General features: G+C 38.4%; 1 protein-coding gene and 1 long non-coding RNA gene across 3 annotated transcripts; one reads left to right on the top strand and one right to left on the bottom strand.

Annotated features, from left to right (window-relative positions):
- Positions 1-1810: 1810 nt before the first annotated feature.
- Positions 1811-5209, top strand: LOC140739318 (thymosin beta-11-like). Its single transcript, XM_073067497.1, has 3 exons — positions 1811-1962; positions 2760-2867; positions 3141-5209. The coding sequence occupies exons 2-3, from the start codon at positions 2768-2770 to the stop codon at positions 3176-3178; spliced, it is 138 nt and encodes a 45-aa protein (XP_072923598.1). The 5' UTR covers positions 1811-1962; positions 2760-2767; the 3' UTR covers positions 3179-5209.
- A 1938-nt stretch (positions 5210-7147) lies between these two features.
- LOC140739319 (uncharacterized) lies at positions 7148-19809 on the bottom strand. Of its 2 annotated transcripts, none has more exons than XR_012101600.1 (2): positions 19543-19809; positions 7148-7526 (listed from the first exon to the last, which is right to left on the bottom strand). It is a non-coding gene; the product is annotated as an uncharacterized lncRNA (long non-coding RNA). The 2 variants fall into 2 exon arrangements; XR_012101601.1 differs by having other exon boundaries at positions 19395-19809.
- Between the last annotated feature and the right edge of the window lie 18 nt (positions 19810-19827).

Consider the following 19827-nt stretch of genomic DNA (forward strand, 5'->3'; position numbering starts at 1 on the left):
CAGGAGAATGAGGGGGGATCTCATAAAAACATTCCAAATTATATAAAAGGCCTGAACAGATTAGATATGGCAAAGTTATGGTAGGGGATTTTAGGACAAGAGGGCATGACTTCAGGATTGAAGGACATCCTTTTAGAACTGAGATGCTGAGAAATTATTTTAGTCAGAGGGTGGTAAATCTGTGGAATTTGTTGCCACGAGTGGCTGTGGAGGCCAAGTCATTGAGTGTATTTAAAGCAGAGTTAGATAGATTCTTGATTCGCCAGGGCATCAAGTGGTATGGGGTGAAGGCAGGGGAGTGCGGATAACTGGAAGAATTGGATCAGCCCATGATTGAATGGCAGAGCAGACTCGATGGGTTGAATGGCCTACTCCTACTCCTATATCTTATGGTCTAAGGGTTGTACTCTTAAATATTTATTTTTGAATGCCTCCGTCAGAAAGCAGTTTAGTGGTGTAATGACAATAAATGCTAACAGTTTCACTGTCATTCCAATTGGACTGCTTTTTTACATTTTGCTGACAACTTAAGATATACCTGCTGTAGTTAAGGATAGTTACTTCAGCGCAGATAAGGGATTGAATTTGGGACTTTCCCCATTGTGGGTAACTCAGAATCAAACCATATTAAACAAAAACAAAACTAGTAGACTGGAAATCTGAAATTAAGCCTTTAAATTCTAGAAGTACTTATTAGGTCAAGCAGCAATTCCAGGGAAACTGAGTTCGTATTTCATGTCAATAACATTACATCACAACTGGAATATCTTTGAAGATGTAGCAGCTTTTAAGCAAGTACAGTAAGAGGGGAGGGGGAGGAGAGGAAAGAACAAAAGATAAAATCCGGTTAGGGTGGGAATCCAGAGATTAAATTACAAAAGGAATGATGCTGCAAGGCAAAAGTGCTTTCCTGGTTAATTCCTTACATTGTATTGATTGATCGCTGTCACTAAAATACTATTTACAGGAAATTATATTTTGTGTGACTAAGTGTAAAGACGTCTAATTTATCTTTTGTTAAACTCCTTGGCCACTTAAATTCTGTTTCAAAAACCATAAAGTGAGATATATTAAATGCAACGCATCTTTTTCCATTAGCACACTGTGTGGGTAATATTCACTTGTATTTAAAATAAATCTTTAAAAATATACCCGGCCTTTTTTTTTGCCTTGTGGATCTATTCAGGGAGTACCGGTTTTCTTCTGCAAGAAGTGAAACTCGAGTTTTTTTTCTATTTTTTCCTTTACATTTTGTATCTACTAATTGCGTTATTCACTGCGTTTTCTGTTGTGGCTGAGTGGTCAAAAGACAGGACAATTGTGTAGTATTGTTCTGGCAGCAACCGATAGAAAATTTGGATTTTATAGCGGTACTGAGGTTTTTAATTTTGTTGAAACGTTCTGGAATTTGTTATTGTGTTCTACTCATGAAGGCGATGTGAATAAAATTATCGGGGGTTTATCGTGATGTATATGGTAGACGTTGCATACAAAATTACGAGTGCGTCTGTCTCCCCGGTAGTATAAAACGTCTCAGCACCGATATCAATACACTTAGTCTTCATAGTGTATTATTTACAGCTTGCCATTCATGTGTTGGATTTTGGACTGGTGTAAAGATATCGCAATGCAAAGGTACTTTTTTCTTCTATCGCGTTCTTTCTACCAATGATCCGTTCACTTGTACTGCACGACTCGCCAATACTATAATTAGTTTGCGACCTGAATCCAGAGAAATGGCTTCTACAAACCAAGCCTTTGCATCAGTTTTCTACTGATGCCAATAACCATTTCCAGGAACACTGCAATGCCATTTGCTGCACGGTTGATTTCCGGAAAGGCGGTCCCAGTTGTCAGATATTTATGCTAATCACGCCGAGCTCTGCGCTTTTTAATCCACGCCCAGGCAGTGCAGATAGAGGATAGTATCTGAATCTGTGGTGGAGCAGGACAAAGATAAAGGTAAGCAATACTACCGGATTCTCTTTTAAACATCTTTTTGTGACTAGTATCTCGATTTCGCGAGTATTTGGATGAAAACATCCGTCGATATTCTCAATTCTTTAGGTTTTGAGGAGAAACCACTACCTTTTATTAACATGAGTACTAAATAAGAGAAACAAAATGTTAGTTTATTTATCTAAAGGTGTGCGTCAATCTTTTACGCGGATAATTTTATAAAGGTTTGGAATTAAAAGGGATTAGATCATTAATTCGAAAACTGCGACTCCCCAAAATAACTTGTTTATTTTTTAAAATTTGAATTAAAACGTTTTTCTTCCCATAACCTCTAGTTTAAAATTAAACAGTATGTGAAATTCAACCGACTAGTTTTATTAAATTTTATTTGTAAACTATAATACCAAAATATCCTGGTCTGAACTAATGCCCATCCGTAGGGCGGCTCCCTTTCACAACAATGCTAAAAAGGAGGAATATAGGATTAGTACGTTCTTAGAACATGTTAGAATAAAATACGTGCAGACTGAGAATGTTAGTAAACTATAATGTTAGAATGCATATTTTCATGTGATCCATCTTTTATATATTTGCATGAGTTTAACTCGTATATCATTTAATAGGTTGGTCTTTTTATTTCCGAAACTTCTGGTTAACCATATTCGCACAAAAATACTTTAAATATTATTCAATAATTTACATTTACATCTGATTCTTTGCACTGGCTTCTTTGCATTCACAGTAAGAGATTTAAATGCCGCATTGCACTGGACAAGACTTTTGTGATTTTTATTTTGCAGTAGACGCCATGTCAGACAAACCAAATCTATGTGAAATCATACAATTTGACAAGAAAAAACTGAAGAAGATAGAAACCAAAGAAAAAAACCCTTTGCCAACAAAAGAGAGTAAGTATACCAGATCTGGAGACAACCTACAGACTGTCGGCCACACCTGTGCGATAGATACTATTATAAAGTGTCATTAGAATTTGCTATCGGCTTGTTATGAAATCGTTATTAGCTTGATCTTCATTGCAGAGTACTGTGACTGGAACATTTATGGACTATTTAACATCCTTAAATATAATTTAACTTTATCTTGGAGAAAACCTAGTTTAGGAATTTCAAGTTGGATTACATCGATTTGCTTAAAAAGTCGGTTTCTTTTTTATGTTTCAGCAATTGAAGAGGAAAAAAGGCAAGAATCAGCTTCATGAATGTGGAATGGAGGAGATGCAACTTTTAATTATTTTTTTATGTTGACTGGTTTTAGTTTCAAAACCCTCACACCAACTAACTCACAATGGGATTCTGTTGCAGCATCCACTCCAAATCTCAAGATGGGCTCTACTTCCTATAATGCACCAAGGGACCAAATTATCCATATAATGGTGATTGGATTGTATGGTTTTGGAAACAATGTATTGTGCACTAAAATGTGAAGCAGTTTTATTTTAGTCATGTATTTAAATTCACATGTTCATTGATTCTTCTATGCTTAACGTGTTACAAAGTAAATAAAGACCAACAAATAAGTAAATGTGTGAAATAGTTTAGACTTTTGTTGTTTCTTATCCTTTCTCAAGCTCTCTTCCTCTTCCACCACCCCCCCCCCCCCCACCCCACTATCACCATCAAGAAGAGTTTCAAAATCCTAGGAAAATCAATTCGCTTTCTTTTGGATTATATTTTCTATCTGCTATACTGCATCTGCAAAATGTTCACTCATTCTTGAAACTATAATTGAATGAACAATGTAGATATTAACCTGCAACCATTTTGGAACATCAAACGTTACAATTGTATGTTAATGATATGGTGGAAACAGTTCAATTATAAAATAATTTTCTTGATGTATTTACAAGTAAGTTCCATTATTCCACATGTCTAGAATACAAATGATGCATAGTTAATCATAAGTAATTGTAAGTATCTTTAAGAATGGAAAGGTCTTTCCAACATCTTGGAGAATATAGGTTGTCAGTGTGTATCCATAACTATGAAATGTGTACATTTTGAGGACTCCTGTTGTCCAGTATAAATCATAAATCACTCTAATAGATGCTGTCCTATGTAACTGCAGTGAATTATCCAAATAAAATTTGAATGTTTCAGCCAACTAAGGACATATCAACAGTAAATGTATTATAAGATATTTTTATTTATAGAATATTTTAAATCTAATTTAACAGGATAAAATGTTTTGGGGGAAAATAGAATGATTTCTATCAAAGTATACTTCTTTCCAATTAACCATTTTGTAAGTTTTAAGGATTACAATAAATGGAAGTTGCATCAATTGGAAGTCTTCATTTTCATATTTTCCTAGATAAATTTTAATAATTTGATTATGTAGAAGTTGATAAAGAATAATTTGTTACCATCAGCTAGTAAATTCTTGACTCTTTCCCATCATCCTTTCTACATGATAGATTTCAAATCACATAGCAAAGACTTAAGTTTAATGAGTACAAGTTTGCACCCAGCTTTCATATTGAAATGTCATAGACATGATGTATTGCACTTGGTAATGTGGTTATCCTTTCTTATATATCTACAATAGCAATTCCAGCATTCTGAATGCATGTAAAAAAATCAGCATTGTATGGTTCTGGGTGCTTTATGAGTTGTTTGGACTTTGCCAGATTAGGGAACAGTTAGAAATCACCTGAAAAGGTGGCAATGCAGATGACAATGGAAGTAAATTTGATTTGCTTGGAATGTCTCATGCCCTCTATAAGCCCCCATCATAGTTTACAAATATCAAGGCTTCTTTATAGATATTAGTTGAAAGACCCCTGCTGATGGAATCTGTGAATTTTAATGCTGACTGTCTCACAACTTTCAGAAAGGAATATGAAAATGTGTAGAACAAGGGACAACCTTAATAACATTTGTGAAAAATACAGTATATAATGTATTAGAATTGTTTAGTTTTGATGCAGTACTCATTTAAATGAATTTAAGTTGCATTCTATTTAATTATTAATTTTACATAATTTATCTTTAAAATTTATGATGGACATGTTCTTTTTAAAATATTAACCCTATTTCACAAAAATTATAAAAATGTCACTGAAACCTACAAAACCAAATTTGTTTTGCATTTTAACATAACTCCAGTTTTGTTTCAAAGAATATTTATGTCAACTGAGAGAAATGGCAGTGTTTATGCATTATGTCATCATATCAATTTCTGTACTAAAGATATACAGTATGCTCAATAAATTCCTTATTCAGACTCTGAATGGTTTTCAAAATAATATTTTTTGGTGGAGCTATTTTTAGAAATAAAGCTAAATGGAGCCCACTTCTTTAACAAACAAGTAAATGTTTTTACCTTCTGCTCCACTGCAATGTTTCTATACAATTTGAAGTAAAATATTTCTAAGCACAGTATATAAAATAATTGTGAAGTTTTTATTTTACTGATATAAAAATATCTCTGCATTGCCTCCAACGTAATCCAAAGTGTAAGAAAATGTTTCATTGTTTCTGCATCAACAAAATTAACTCCTATACAAAAATAGATCTAAAGATGATAAACAATATCCAGTATTTTTGATGTCGGAGCTCACAATAATTATGTAAATAAAAAAAGATCCTGATTTAGACAACATGAGTCAGCTAACAGATGGGCCATTGATTTTGGAACACTCTGAGCTTGGAACAGCTGGCAACACAGTGGAACAGACGAGCAATAGTTGTCTTTGTTCAAGAATACAGACAAATTTGTGAGCACGTCAGAATGACATAATACCAAATTTTAACTAGTCTGTTCCCAGAAATTAATAACTTTTAAATTATTCCTCATAAAGAAACAATAATTGTTCAAATTTAAAAAAATCTATTAACTCCTCTTTTTACCCTAAAGTGCCATTGTTTTACTTTTGTGGTTTGGATTAATTCACTAATAGTCACAGAATACTTGAGTATTGGACACTGATCTATTCCCATTTTGTGTATTGTGTGTTTGCTGTTGCATTGTGTCTGGAAAAGGCAGTCAGCTGACTGCATTGATGTCTGCACCAAGCAGACAGCATGTTTAGCTATTCCAGGCATAATTAACAGTGCTGAATTAATTCCCAAGTCGATGAACCATTTTCGGCAAAAGAAGGTGCACTGAAATTAGAAATATCCATGAGTATCTTTTGTTTATTTCTATCTACAGTTCAAAGTTGAATAAATGTCTTCCTTCTGTCTTACAATTCTTAGATTAATCTTTAGAAACTTAGTATAGTATACTTTGATTACAAATGGTGCTTCATTATTTGTGATTTTTAATTTATAATCTTAATGGTGAATATACATTTTTAAATATTTACATTTGTATCCTCTCAAATCCAGGTTCATAAGCATGAATACAACTGCCACCCCAATTCACCGAAATGTTCATTGCTAGACCTGCTCAGGCCACATGTAGTATAACTGCACTTTGCTTTGCAAAAAATTGATCCAACATCACCCAGGATTTCAAAAACCCCAGGTTCTTTTTCCATATACCTGACAAACTTTTTAAACCTCTCTGCCATGCTCTCACAACCCTCACTTCATACTAAAGCCCAGATGTCATTGGCTTTATGTCACTAAGAGTCAGCACTCACCACATCCTGACTTGGGCTGCTGTTGATGAACGTCATGGAAACCATACTTTAAGATTTTATAAATGTGTATTATCCATGTAACATTTACCAACCAATTGTATATATAGTAATAGTGCCAGGACATAACCCTTTGTTTCCTTTCATTCCATGAATAATCAGTCCTGCGATAATGTTCGGCAATTTCTCAGATTGCAAGATGATGTGGGACACCACCCTCAGCATTCATTAAATAATTATTACTGATCCCATGAATGGCACAGGCTGAGGGTCCAGCAGGGCACCTGATTATATATGACAGGTACAAACAAGGCCCTAGTGTGCATGTCTCCAGTCACTTGTGTTAAGCAGAAAGTGTTTGACCATCCCCACTGCATTAAGCTAACCCTACCTCCTCAAAAACTCAAAAAAAGTAAAAATATTATTTTAAATCATTTAAAAAAATTTATCAGTTAGCTTGGATGCCTCGGAGTGCTGAATTCTCTGTTACATGAGGGTTTCTTTTTGATTCTTCTAGAAAGTTGTATGCACAGTGACCTTATTCTTCCAGAAGAAAGTATTTATAATGAATAAAAATTCCTTCCATGAATAAACCACCTGATGTTGGGTTTTAATGAATAATATTGACAATTCCTCCCCCCCCCCACCCCGAGACAATTGATCTATGTTCCTCTAGCAGACTGTTGCTCCAGATTCCAGCATCTGCAGCGTCTCCTGTCTCCAAACATTCCTTTTTCCTTGGTTGTTCACAGCATAACTTCTTATACATTGACAATAGCTTATAAAGTGATCACTGGGAGTATGCCAAGTTCTTTGGTTCGTAACTCCATCAAGGTTATCATATATTTTGTGTTTTACATACTATTTTAATAGTTGTTTTGTCTTGCAAAGTGATATTTTTGTGCAGTGAAGACATTTTGTTGCTTGTTCCTTGCTGCAGGTTATGTGAAATTGAAGATTGAAACTGAAGAAACACAGAAAAAGATAATAAGTAAAAAGAGTGAAATCTCTTTAAAAATATTTTCATATTGGTCTGTTAGTTATAGACTGGGCTCCATTTGAACAAAAATGCAAAGGAAGGCAAATTTTCACTTCCTTTTAACACTAAGGATGAAAATGATCCATGAATAATGTTGAACATATACCTGTTCATCAGCAACCTGTTGTCAGCATGACTTGCATTAAAGGTCTAATCAAATACATAATTCATTATCAATTATTAATTACAGTACAAAAGATATAACAAATTTATGTTCAGACCTTAGTTTTTACACTTAGTGGCCACTTTATTAGATACACCTATACACCTTCTCATTAATACAAATATCTAATCAGCCAATCATGTGACAGCAGCTCGATGCTTAAAAGCATACAGATATGGTGAGAGGTTTAGTTGTTTTTCAGACCAAACATCAGAGTTGGGAAGAAATGGAATGATTTAACCATGGATTTAACCATGGAATGATTATTGGTGCCAGACAGGGTGGTTTGAATATCTCAGAAACTGCTGATCTCCTTGGATTTTCACACACAACCATCTCTAGAGCTTACAGAGAATGGTGCGAAAAATAAGAACATACGGTGAGCGTTGATTCTGTGGGCAAAAACACCTTGTTAATGAGAGAAGTCAGAGGAGAATGGTCAGACTGGTTCAAACTGACAGGAAGGTGACAGTAACTCAAATAACTATGTGTCACAGCAGTGGTGTGCAGAAGACTTACTCTGAACACACATGTCGAATGTTGAAGCGAATGCGCTACAGCAACAGAAGACCACGACATAGCCACTTTATTAGGTATAGGAGGTACTTAATAAAGTGGCCCCTGAATGTATACTAGGGTTGGTAAATATATTTGCTGAAAAAAAATTATCGTGCAACAATCCAAATTTGCTGACATTACAAAGTTGCATGGAAAATTAAGCTGTGAGCAAAGTTTAAAGTTCAAAGTAAAGTTTATTATCAGAGTACATACATGTCACAACACACAACCCTAAGATTCTTTTTCCTGTGGGCATACTTAGCAATTCTATAGAACAGTAACTAAACAGGATCAATTAACAACAAAACTGTGCAAATACAAATATCACTAAATAGCAATAAATAACGAGAGCATGAAATAGCAAGATGAAGAGGCAAGCAGTGTGGGCTCCCTCACCTCTGTCTCTCTGACCCTCAACACAGGTGCCCCTCAGAGCTGTGTACTAAGCCCCCTCCTTTACTCTCTGTATACCCGTGACTGTGTTGCCACCTACAGCTCCAATCTGCACCTCATTAAATTTGCTGACGATACTACACTGATTGGCCTAATTTCAAATAATAATGAGGCAGCCTACAGAGAAGAAGTCATCACCCTGACACAGTGGTGTCAAGAAAACAACCTCTCTCAATGTCACAAAACCACTGGACTACAGGAGGAATGGAGACAGGCTAACCCCCTACTGACATCAATGGATCTGGGGTTGAGAGAGTGAACAGCTTCCAAGTTCCTCAGCATAAACATCACTGAGGATCTCACGTGGACTGTACATACAGGCTGTGTGGTGGAAAAGGCACAACAGCACTTCTTTCACCTCAGACAGTTGAAGAACATAAGAACTTAAGAGATAGGAGCAGGAGTAGGCCAATCGGCCCCCCAAGCCTGCTCCGCCATTCAACAAGATCATGGCTGATTCAATCTTAACTCTAGTTTTCACCGAATCCCACAAGGCAACAATGCCAACCAACAGGGCACCATGCCGCCCATTTTATTTTATTATTCATCCCGCCCAAACCCATGTGATCACCCGGGGGAAAAAAAACGAGTTGCCAATTGAGGAGAAAAAATCTGGAAAATTCCTCTCCGACCCATCCAGGCTATCGAAAACTGGTCCAGGAGATCACATGGCTGATCTAAACCTAGCCTCATGTCCACTTACCTGCTCGTTCACCGTATCCCCTAATGCCATTTTTATCCAGGAAAATGTCTATCTCCGTTTTGAATTTATTGAGTGTAGTAGCTTCCACAGCTCTCTGGGTCAGTAAATTCCACAGCCCCACTACCCTCTGAGTGAAGAAATTTCTCCACATCTCAGTCCTGGAACAGCATCCCCTTATTTTAAGATTATGCCCCCTAGTCCTAGTTTCACCCATCATTGGGAACATTCTCCCCGCATCCACCTGATCAAGCCCCTTCACAATCTTATATGTTTCAATAAGATCGCCTCTCATTCTTCGGAACTCCAATGAGTAGAGTCCCAATCTACTCAACCTCTCATCATACATCAACCCACCCATCCTCGGAATTAACCTAGTGAACCTTCTCTGCACTGCCTCGAGAGCCAGTATGTCCTTTCTTAAATATGGACACCAGAACTGCACGCAGTACTCCAGGTGTGGTCTCACCAATACCCGGTACAACTGCAGTAAGACCTCCCTGTTCTTATACTCCATCCCCCTAGCAATAAAAGCCAGTATTCCATTGGCCTTCTTGACCACCTGCTGCACTTGCATACTAACTTTTTGTGTTTCCTGCACCAGGACCCCCAGATCCCTTTGCACGGAAGCACTTTCCAGTTTCTCTCCATTTAGATAATAACTTGCTCAATTATTTTTCCTGCCAAAGTGCAAGACCTCACACTTGTCAGTATTATATTTCATCTGCCAAATGTCTGCCCAATCACTCAGCCTATCTATGTTCCCCTGCAGGGTTTCAATGTCCTCCGCACTCATTACACTCCCTCCCATCTTTGTGTCATCAGCAAACTTCGATACGTTGCACTTAGTCCCTTTCTCCAAATCATTAATATAGATTGTAAAGAGTTGGGGTCCCAACACCGACCCCTGCGGAACACCACTAGTCACCAACTGCCAGTCTGAAGTTTGGTATGGGCCCCCCAAATCCTACGAACTTTCTACAGGGACACAATTGAGAGCATCCTGACTGTCTGCATACTGCCTGGTATGGGAACTGTAATTTCCTCAAGCACAGGACTCTGCAGAGAGTGGTGCGGACAGCCCTGCGCATCTGTACATGTGAACTTCCCATGATTCAGGACATTTACAAAGACAGGTATGTAAAAAGGGCCCGAAGGATCACTGGGAACCCGAGTCACTCCAACCACAAACTGTCCCAGCTCCTACCATCCAGGAAACAGTACTGCAGCATAAAAGCCAGAACCACCAGGTTCTGGGACAGCCTCTTCCACCAGGCCATCAGACTGATTAATTCATGCTGATGCAACTGTATTTCTGTTATATTGACTATCCTGTTATACATAATATTTATTATAAATTACTAAATTGTACATTGCACATTTAGACGGTGAGGTAATGTAAAGATTTTTACTCCTCATGTATATGAAGGATGTAAGTAATAAAGTCAATTCAATTCAATTCAAGAGTTCTTAAAGTGAGACCATCATTTGTGTACACCAGAAACAGAATGTAGTTATTCCCCTTTTGTTTAAGAGCCTGATGGTTGAGTGGTAGTAACTATTCTTGAAATTAGTGGTGCGAATCCTGAGGCCCTTGTACCTTCTACCTCTGGGTGGAGGATCTTTGATGATGGATGCTTCTTTTTTAACAGCAACATTGTAAAGTAGATTTGCTTAATGGTTGTGAGGCTTTGCCGGTGACGTAGTGGGCCAAATTTGCTGCTTTTTTTTAGGATTTTCCACTCAAAGGTATTGGTGTTCCCATACCAGGCCATAATGCAACCAGTCAGCACACTTCCCACCATACAACTATAGAAGTTTGCCAAATTTTTTGATGATGTGCTGAATCTCTGCAGACTCCTGAGGAAGAAGAGCCGCTGTCGTGCTTTCTTTGCTATCATATGATGGATCCACGACATGTCCTCTGAGATAATGAGACTCAGGAATTTAAAGTTACTGACCCTCTCCACCTCTGATCATCTGATGATTACTGGCTCATGGACCTCTGGATTCCTTTGTCTGAAGTCTACAATCAGTTCCTTAGTCTTGTTGACATTGAGTGAGAGGTTGTTGTTATTGCACCACTCAGCCAAGTTTTCAGTCTCCCTCCTATATGCTGATCCATCACCCCCTTTGATACAACCAACAATAGTGGTTCCATCAGCAAACTTGTTTATGGTGTTGGAACTGTGCTTAGCCACACAGTCATGGGTGTAAAGCAAGTAGAGCAGTAGGTATAAAGAGCTTCCAAATAATATCAAAGTTGACAGTGACAGTTATACTGTGAAGTAGAAAAATTTGATGTTTCTCACTATAGTAAAAATAGAAAGAAAGATCATTTTAAAATGATAAGAAAGAAAGAAATGATGATTTAAAGAGAGATCCTTGTCAGCAGGTTCATGAAAGATAGTAAGTTGACATGCAAGTACAAAGCAATCAGGAAGGTAAATGATACTTTGGCATTTATAGCAAGTAAATTGTTACAAGAATAAAGACTTCTTTCAGCAATTGTGCAGACTTTCAGTGACATTATTTGGTCTACTGTGTGGAGTGTCTATCAATACCCATTGAAGGATACACACATTGTGGAGCCAGTTCAGCAGAATTTCACTAGATTCTTGGAATAAATGCAGACAAACACAGGTTGAGAAAGACTACAGTGAATAAAATTGAATCAGAGCAGTAATTTCTTTGAATGCAAGTTATTTTGAAAAGGTACACACTGAGAGGATGTATCCTCAGGCTGAAAAATTTAGAATTTAGGGATAGAGTCTCAGGATAAGAGGTTGTCCATTTGGGGTAGACATAATGATATATTTCTTGAGAGAATTGTTAAATCTCTGGAATTGAGTGAATTCGCAATTTGAAGAGTGAAATAAACAGAAGAAAATATTCGGCTCAGTCAGAGAAGAGGATTTGAGACATAGGACCAGCTATCTTGCTGAATTGTGGAATGCCTTGAGGACGCACATCATCTACAACTGATTTCTTATACTCTCAAGACAAAAAGACTTCCCATTTGGTTTTCAGCTGAACAGTTCCATTTTAGGGCATGATGTTTGGTACAGAAAGCACTTTGAGAGAAAATATTTAAACACCTTTAAATTCTTCAATAACCAGTGAAAACAATAGCTTCTTAGAAAGAAGATATAAAATATGAAACATACAAAACAAAGAAATCTGGATAGGTTGGTGAGGTTATTCACTGTGTGCCAAATAAATATACACAAATACAAAGTACTAAGCTTAGGAACAGTAAACATGCAATGGGAACATGATGACAAATATAAGCTGTTACAAAGGACACACACTTAATGGCCACTTTATTAGGTATACCTGTCGCTTAATGCATATATCTGATCAGCTAATTGTGGCAGCAATTCAATGCATAAAAGCATGCAGACATAGTCAAGAAGTTCAGTTGTTCAGACCAAACATCAGAATGTGGAAGAAACATGACTCTGACTGTGGCATGATTGCTGGTGCGGGGGGGGGGGGGGGGGCGGGGGGGAGTGGCTTGAGTATCTCACTGATCTCCTGGGATTTTCTAGAGTTCACAGACAATGGTGCAATAAACAATAACATCCAGTGAGCAGCAGTTCTGTGGGTGAAAAAAAAGCCTTGTTAATGAGAGAGGTCAAAAGACTGGTTCAAGCTGACAGGAAGGCAAAAGTATCTCAAATAACCATGTATTACAAGAGCATCTCTGAGTGCACAACATGTTGAACTCTGAAGTGGATGGGCTCTAGCAGCAGAAGACCACATTGGGTTCCACTCCTGAACCTAATAAGCTTACTACTGAGTGTATTTGCAACAGGCATGCCAACCATCTGCCATTGCAGCAATAAGGGTATATCTCTAAGTTCACAATATTTAGTGCTGGAAATGAGCTCTGAAATCCCATTTAAAATTTTTAACAAGTGTTTACTTAGATGTTCAGAATTTTTTTCAATAACTAGCCAACAAATAGCTGGACCTGTTTATTCAACACATAATTATAGTGACTATTCTTCAGGAAATGAAATTAATACAGATTAAATGAGAAACTAGCATAACTAGCAAAAGTACAAATAGGGAAAAGATGGAGTGTGAGTGTAAACTAGCATATAATATATGATCAGTAAGAGTTTCTGGAGGTGCATAAAAATGATTTGCTGAAAAGGATGAAACTGAAAATTAGTAACTGCGAATTGAGAAATGAGAGCTCTAAATAATTATCTGGGCTAGGTCTTCACTGTAGAAGACACTAAAACATCTCACTAATTATAGATGATCAAGGGGTGATAGGGAGGAGGAATTTAAAATCATCTCTGTTATTAGAGATTAAAAAATAATAGCCAAACTAATGGGGCTAAAGGCTGATAAGACCTCTGGCATGCATCCTAGGGTCTTGAGGGAAGTGGTTTGAGAGATAGTGGACATTTTTGTTGTAATTCACCCAAATTCCCTAGGTTCTGGAGATATCCCATCAAACTGAAAAAATCATAAATGTATTATCACTATTCAAGATATGAGAAAAACAAAGTATGAAACTACAGGAAAGTTAGTCTTACATCTGTCATTGGAAGATCGCTGCAATCCATTAATAAGCAGTTAATAGAATGCACATTTATAGAATTATAAGACAATCCTGCAGTAAACATGAAATTGCTAGAGATCTTTGAGGAAGCAAACAGGTTAGTACACAACATAAGAGCACATAAGAGTTAGGGGTAATGTAGTGGCAAGGATAGGGAAGGGTTTAAGATGTCAAATATGCAGCAGCCAAACTTTATGATAATACAAAAATATTTGTTTAGAAGATACAAGCCTGCAAATGGATGTAGACAAGTTAACTGAGTGGGTAAGAAGTTGGCAGCTGGGGTGAGAAAGTGTGATGACATCCACTTTGAATGGAAGAATGAAAAAGCAAATTATTATTTAAATGGAAATAAAGCTACAAACCTCTGTGATATGAAGAGATCTGGAGACCATACTACAGGAAACAAGAAATATATCATGCAAGGAACTGTGAAAAGTAATGGAACATTATTACATCTCCAACTAGTCTGTATGCTGCTGAATCACTTGACAACCTTCTTCATTATGCACAGTGCTACCAATTTTTATGCTATGCTTACATGTAAACTTACTACTCAGTCCACTGACAATTTCATTTAGATCAGCTACACAAATCACAGATAGAGATTCCAGCACTCATCATTGTGAAACATCTCCAGTCAAAATAACACTACTCTATCACTACTCTTTTTTTTTACGGCCAAGTTAATTTTGAATACAACCTACCAAGTCTTCCTGGACCCATGTGCCTTAATCTTCCAGATCAGCTTACATAAAGAATCTTGTTGCAAGTTTTACTAAAGTCCATGGACTTAACAACCACTGCTCTTCCGTCAACAATCACCTTCATCATGTCCTCAAAAAACTCAAACAAGTTTGTAAGACATGATTTCCTCCCCACAGAGCTATGCTGACAATTACTAACTATGTCTCGGCTTTTCCCGATGCGAGTAGGTTCTATCCCGAAGAATCTTCTCCAATAATTTCACTACCACTGATGTGAGCCTCAGCAGCCTATAATTTCCTAGTTTGTTTCTTTTGCCCTTCTTAAACTGAAGAAAAACCATTTGATAAAAAGACATAGGAGCAGAATTAGGCTATTTGGTTCATCAAATTTGGAGGGGGAGGGAGAGGGAGGGAGAGAGGGGGAGAGGGGGAGAGGGGGAGAGGGGGAGAGGGGGAGAGGGGGAGAGGGGGAGAGGGGGAGAGGGGGAGAGGGGGAGAGGGGGAGAGGGGGAGAGGGGGAGAGGGGGAGAGGGAGAGAGGGAGAGAGGGAGAGAGGGAGAGAGGGAGAGAGGGAGAGAGGGAGAGAGAGAGAGAGAGATATGAGCTGTTGCTGCCGATCTTCCCGTTGTCTTCCAAAGTCCCGTTGTGGTCACTGACTATGACTATAATACATACGACCGTTCTTCAGTGGTGGAATTATCACCCAGGCGAGGGTGGACACACAAATAATTCCCCACCGATCGCACCTTTTCACACTGTGAGATTGAAGAATTGTAGAGATATATAAAGCTGGAAAAGGCTGCAAAAGCATTTCTAAAGACCTGAATGCTCATCAGTCCACAGTAAGAGAAACTGCCTACAAATGGAGGAATTTCAATACTGTTGCTACTCTCCCTAGGAGTGGGCAGCCTTCAAAGATCACACAAAGAGCACAACGTGCAATGCTGAAGGAGGTGAAAGAGAACCCAAGGGTAACAGAAAAAGGCCTGCAGAAATCTCTAGAACATGTTAAAGTTGTTGTTTATGTGTCCACTGTAAGAAAACCACTGAAGAAGAATGGTGTTCATGGAAGGACACCACTGCTCTCCAAAAAACATTGCTGCACATCTCAAGTTTGCAAAAGACCATCTGGATGTTCCACAATGCTTCTGGGACAATGTTCTGTGGATAGATGTGACAAATATTGAACTTTTTGGCAGAAATGCACATTGCTATGTTTGGAGGAAAAAGAGCACTGAACACCACCACCAAAACCTCATCCCAACTGCGAAGCCTGGCAGAAGGAGCATCATGGTTTTGGGCTGTTTTGCTGCCTCAGAGCCTAGATAGTTTTCTCTGAGGGAACAATGACTTCAAAATTGTATCATGGCATTTTACAAGAGAATATCAAGGTAGCAGTCTGTCACCTGAAGCTTAAGAGAAGTTGGATGATGCAACAAGACAATGATCTGAAAGGCGAGAATAAACCAACAACAGAATGGTTTAAAAAGAATAAAATTTGTGGTTTAGAATGGCAAAGTCAGAGTCCAGACCTTAACCCAATTGAAAGGCTGTGGCATGACCTGAAAAGGGCTGTTCATGCAAGGTATCCCAGAAATAATGATGAACTAAAATAGTTCTGTATGGAGGAAAGGTCTAAAATTCCTCCTCACTGTTGTGCAAGTCTGATCAACAGCTGCAGGAAACATTTGGTGGAGGTTATTGCTGCTAAAGGAGGTTCTACCAGTTATTAAATACAACAGTTCAGATACTTTTTCCAAGCCTGGATTGTGACTGATTAAACAATGTGTTCAATAAACACATGAAAATTACAATTGTTAGTGTGTTATTAGTTTAGGCAGATTGTGATTGTCTATTATTGTGACTTAGATGAAGATCAGACCACCTTTTATGAGTAATTAACGCACAAAACCAGTAATTGCAAAGGGTTCACAAACTTTTTCTTGCAACTTTGTACACTTCCCTAAACTATACGCCATCTGCCAAAGATTTTAGCTTGTGGCAACAGCACACATAAGCCAACCATATTTTGGGATCATATGATAATAAATCTTTACTAGGCTCTGGTATGAACATGCCTGGAACAGTGTAGGCAATGTTAGTCACAAATAGCATTCAAGTATTGAAAGCTAAGCAGAAAAAAATAATGAAACAGATCGATGTCCTAAGACATATGAGCAAGCTTTAATTATACGGTGCCCAAGAAAAGCGTGGTTACCTGCCTCATTGACTACTGCCCAGTTAGACTTACAACCACAGTGATGAAGTGATTTGAAATGCTGGTGATGAAACATATCAACCCTTGCCTGAAAGGCGACTTGGATTTGCTCCAGTTTGCCATCTGGAGCAACAGGTCAGGAAGTCATATCAATGGCTCTTCACTCAACCCTGGAATATGTGGACAGCAAAGATGCATACATCAGGATCCTTTTTATTGACCATAGCTCAGCATTCAATACCATCATCCACTCAAAACTAATCAAGAAGTTCCAAGACCTCAACCCCCTTGTGCAAATGGATCCTGGATTTCCATTTGTGGACCCCAGTCAGTTTGGATTAGCAACATCATCTCCTCCATGATCTCCATCAGCACAGCTACACCACAGGGCTGTGTGTTTAACCCCCTGCTCCACTTGCTTTACACTTATGACCGTGTGGCTAAGCCAATGCCATATCAAGTTTGCTGATAACACTACGTCGTGGGCCGAATCAAACATGGTGATGAATGAGCATATAAGAGGTAGGTTGAAAAGCTGCCTGAGTGGTGTCATAACAACAACCTCTTACTCAATGTCAGCAAGAGCAAGGAACTGAATATAGACTTCAGGACAGTGAAACCAGAGGTCAGTGAGCCAATCCTCATCAGAAGATCAGAGTGGAAGAGAGTTAGTAACTTTAAATTCCTCAGTGGCTACTATTTCAGAGGGCCTGTCGTGGACTCAGCACGCAAGTGCAATTGTGAAGAAAGCATGGTAGCACCTCTACTTCCTTAGGAGTTTGCGGAGATTCGGCATGACATCTAAAACTTTGGCGAATTTCTATAGATGTGTGCTGCAGAGTCCATTGTCTTCCTGCATCACTGCCTGGTATGGAGACACCAATGCCTTTGAATGGAAAATCCCACAAAAAGTAGCAAATTCGGCCCAGTACATCATGGCAAAGCCATCCCACCATTGAGTGCGTGTAGCATCCATCACAGAACCCCACCACCCAGGTTACACTTTCTTCTCTCTGCTGCCATCAGGTGGAAGATACAGGAGCCTCGGGACTCACACCACCAGGTTCAGGAAGTTACCACCCCTCACCCATCAGGTTCTCAATAACTACACTGAACTTCACTTGTTTCCACAACCAATGATCTCACCTTCAAGGACTCTTTATCTCATGTTCTCATTAAATTGCTATTTACTTATATTTGCATTTGTACAGTTTGTTATCTTCTGCACTCTGGTTGATCTTTCATTGATCCTATTATAGTTACTATTTTATAGATTTGCTGAGTATGCCCACAAGAAAATGAATCTCAGGATTGTATGTGGTGATATATATGTAATTTAACAAAAAAATTACTTTGAGCTATAACACTACCATTATCAAACTTTGTTGTTACTTTCTTGAAAAGTTTAATCAAGTAAATCAATCATGACCTTTTCATAGTTTTTTTAAAAATCAGACATTAAAACTCATAAAGGCTAGGAGTCATTACCATGAAAAAGAACAGGACGGCAAACATCTGCATTAATGAGTGAAAATGGATATATATTTAAGAAATCACAGATCTCAGACACCAATAAAACAGATGTTGAAAAATGTCAGTTAAATACATGAGGTGCTGTAAATGATCAGCAGCATCTGTGAAGAAAGAAACAGTTAAAATTTCAGGTTTGTTATCTTTCATCTGAGTTCTGATAAAACATCAGTCTATAACGTTACTTACCCATCTCCACCTCATTGCTCTACAATAGATTTGCCTTTGATCATTGAACATGGACCACAAAGCACAGCAGAGTAAGGGTCCTTAGGCCCATGATGTTATGTTAACATATATAACCCTTCCCTCCTCCACAGCCCATTAGCCTCCATCTTTCTTACATCCATTTGCTTAAGTCACTTAAATGTTTCTATTGTATCAGCCTCAAAAAAACTGTTGACTGTCCACTCTATCCATGCCCTATGGTGAACTACATATACCTGTCTGGACATGCACCCCTCTGCTGACTGCTCCTGTGGCTCCTCTCACTGACCGTGGCTCCTCCCATGGACCCTGGTATAAAGGCAATTGGAGACACAGCCCTGGCCTCAGTCTCCAGGATGTAGTGTGGTGGTCAATTGCTGCCTGTTCTTTCTTCCAGCCAATAAAAGCCTTTATCTCGCCTCACGTCTCCAAGAGTTATTGATGGTGCTTCATGCCCTTTATCATTTTATACACCTCTATCAAGTTATCTCTCATCCTCTGTCCTCCAAAGAGAAAAGCCCTAACTCATCCAACCTTTCCTCATACGACATGTCCTCTAATCCAGACAGCATCCTGGTAAATTTCCTGTGAGCCTTCTCTTACACATCCTTCCTCAATGAGGCTTTCTAAACTGAACACTACTCTAAATGTGGTCAGTTTTGTAAACTGCTAAATTACCTCGCGGCTCTTGAATTCACTCAAACAAATGAAGGCCAGCACGGCGTACACCTTCTTAACCACCTTAACAGCTTGCACGTCAACTTCGAGGGATTGTGGACTTGGACCGCACGACCCCTCTGTTTCCCCACACTGCCTTGTACTTCACCTTCAAATTCGATCTTTCAAAGTGTATCCCCTCGCTGTCTTCAGTCGTTGCCGCTGTCTTTTAATTTAATTGTCCCCACCCTTCAGTTTTTTTACTACCTCCGTGACTTTTTTTTCGTTAGGAAATCACTGAACTGCCACTGTTAATTTTCAGTGGGTAGCACCAGAACAATCGATGGTAACACGGCAGCATCTCTGATCGAGAGTGGACAGACAACACACGGCTGTTTTCAAACACGTCCATGTTTAACAACAAACTACAACTAAACGGAACACCTAACCTTAG

The sequence above is a fragment of the Hemitrygon akajei genome, chromosome 15, assembly GCF_048418815.1.
Source record: "Hemitrygon akajei chromosome 15, sHemAka1.3, whole genome shotgun sequence".
NCBI classification, from domain to species: domain Eukaryota; kingdom Metazoa; phylum Chordata; class Chondrichthyes; order Myliobatiformes; family Dasyatidae; genus Hemitrygon; species Hemitrygon akajei.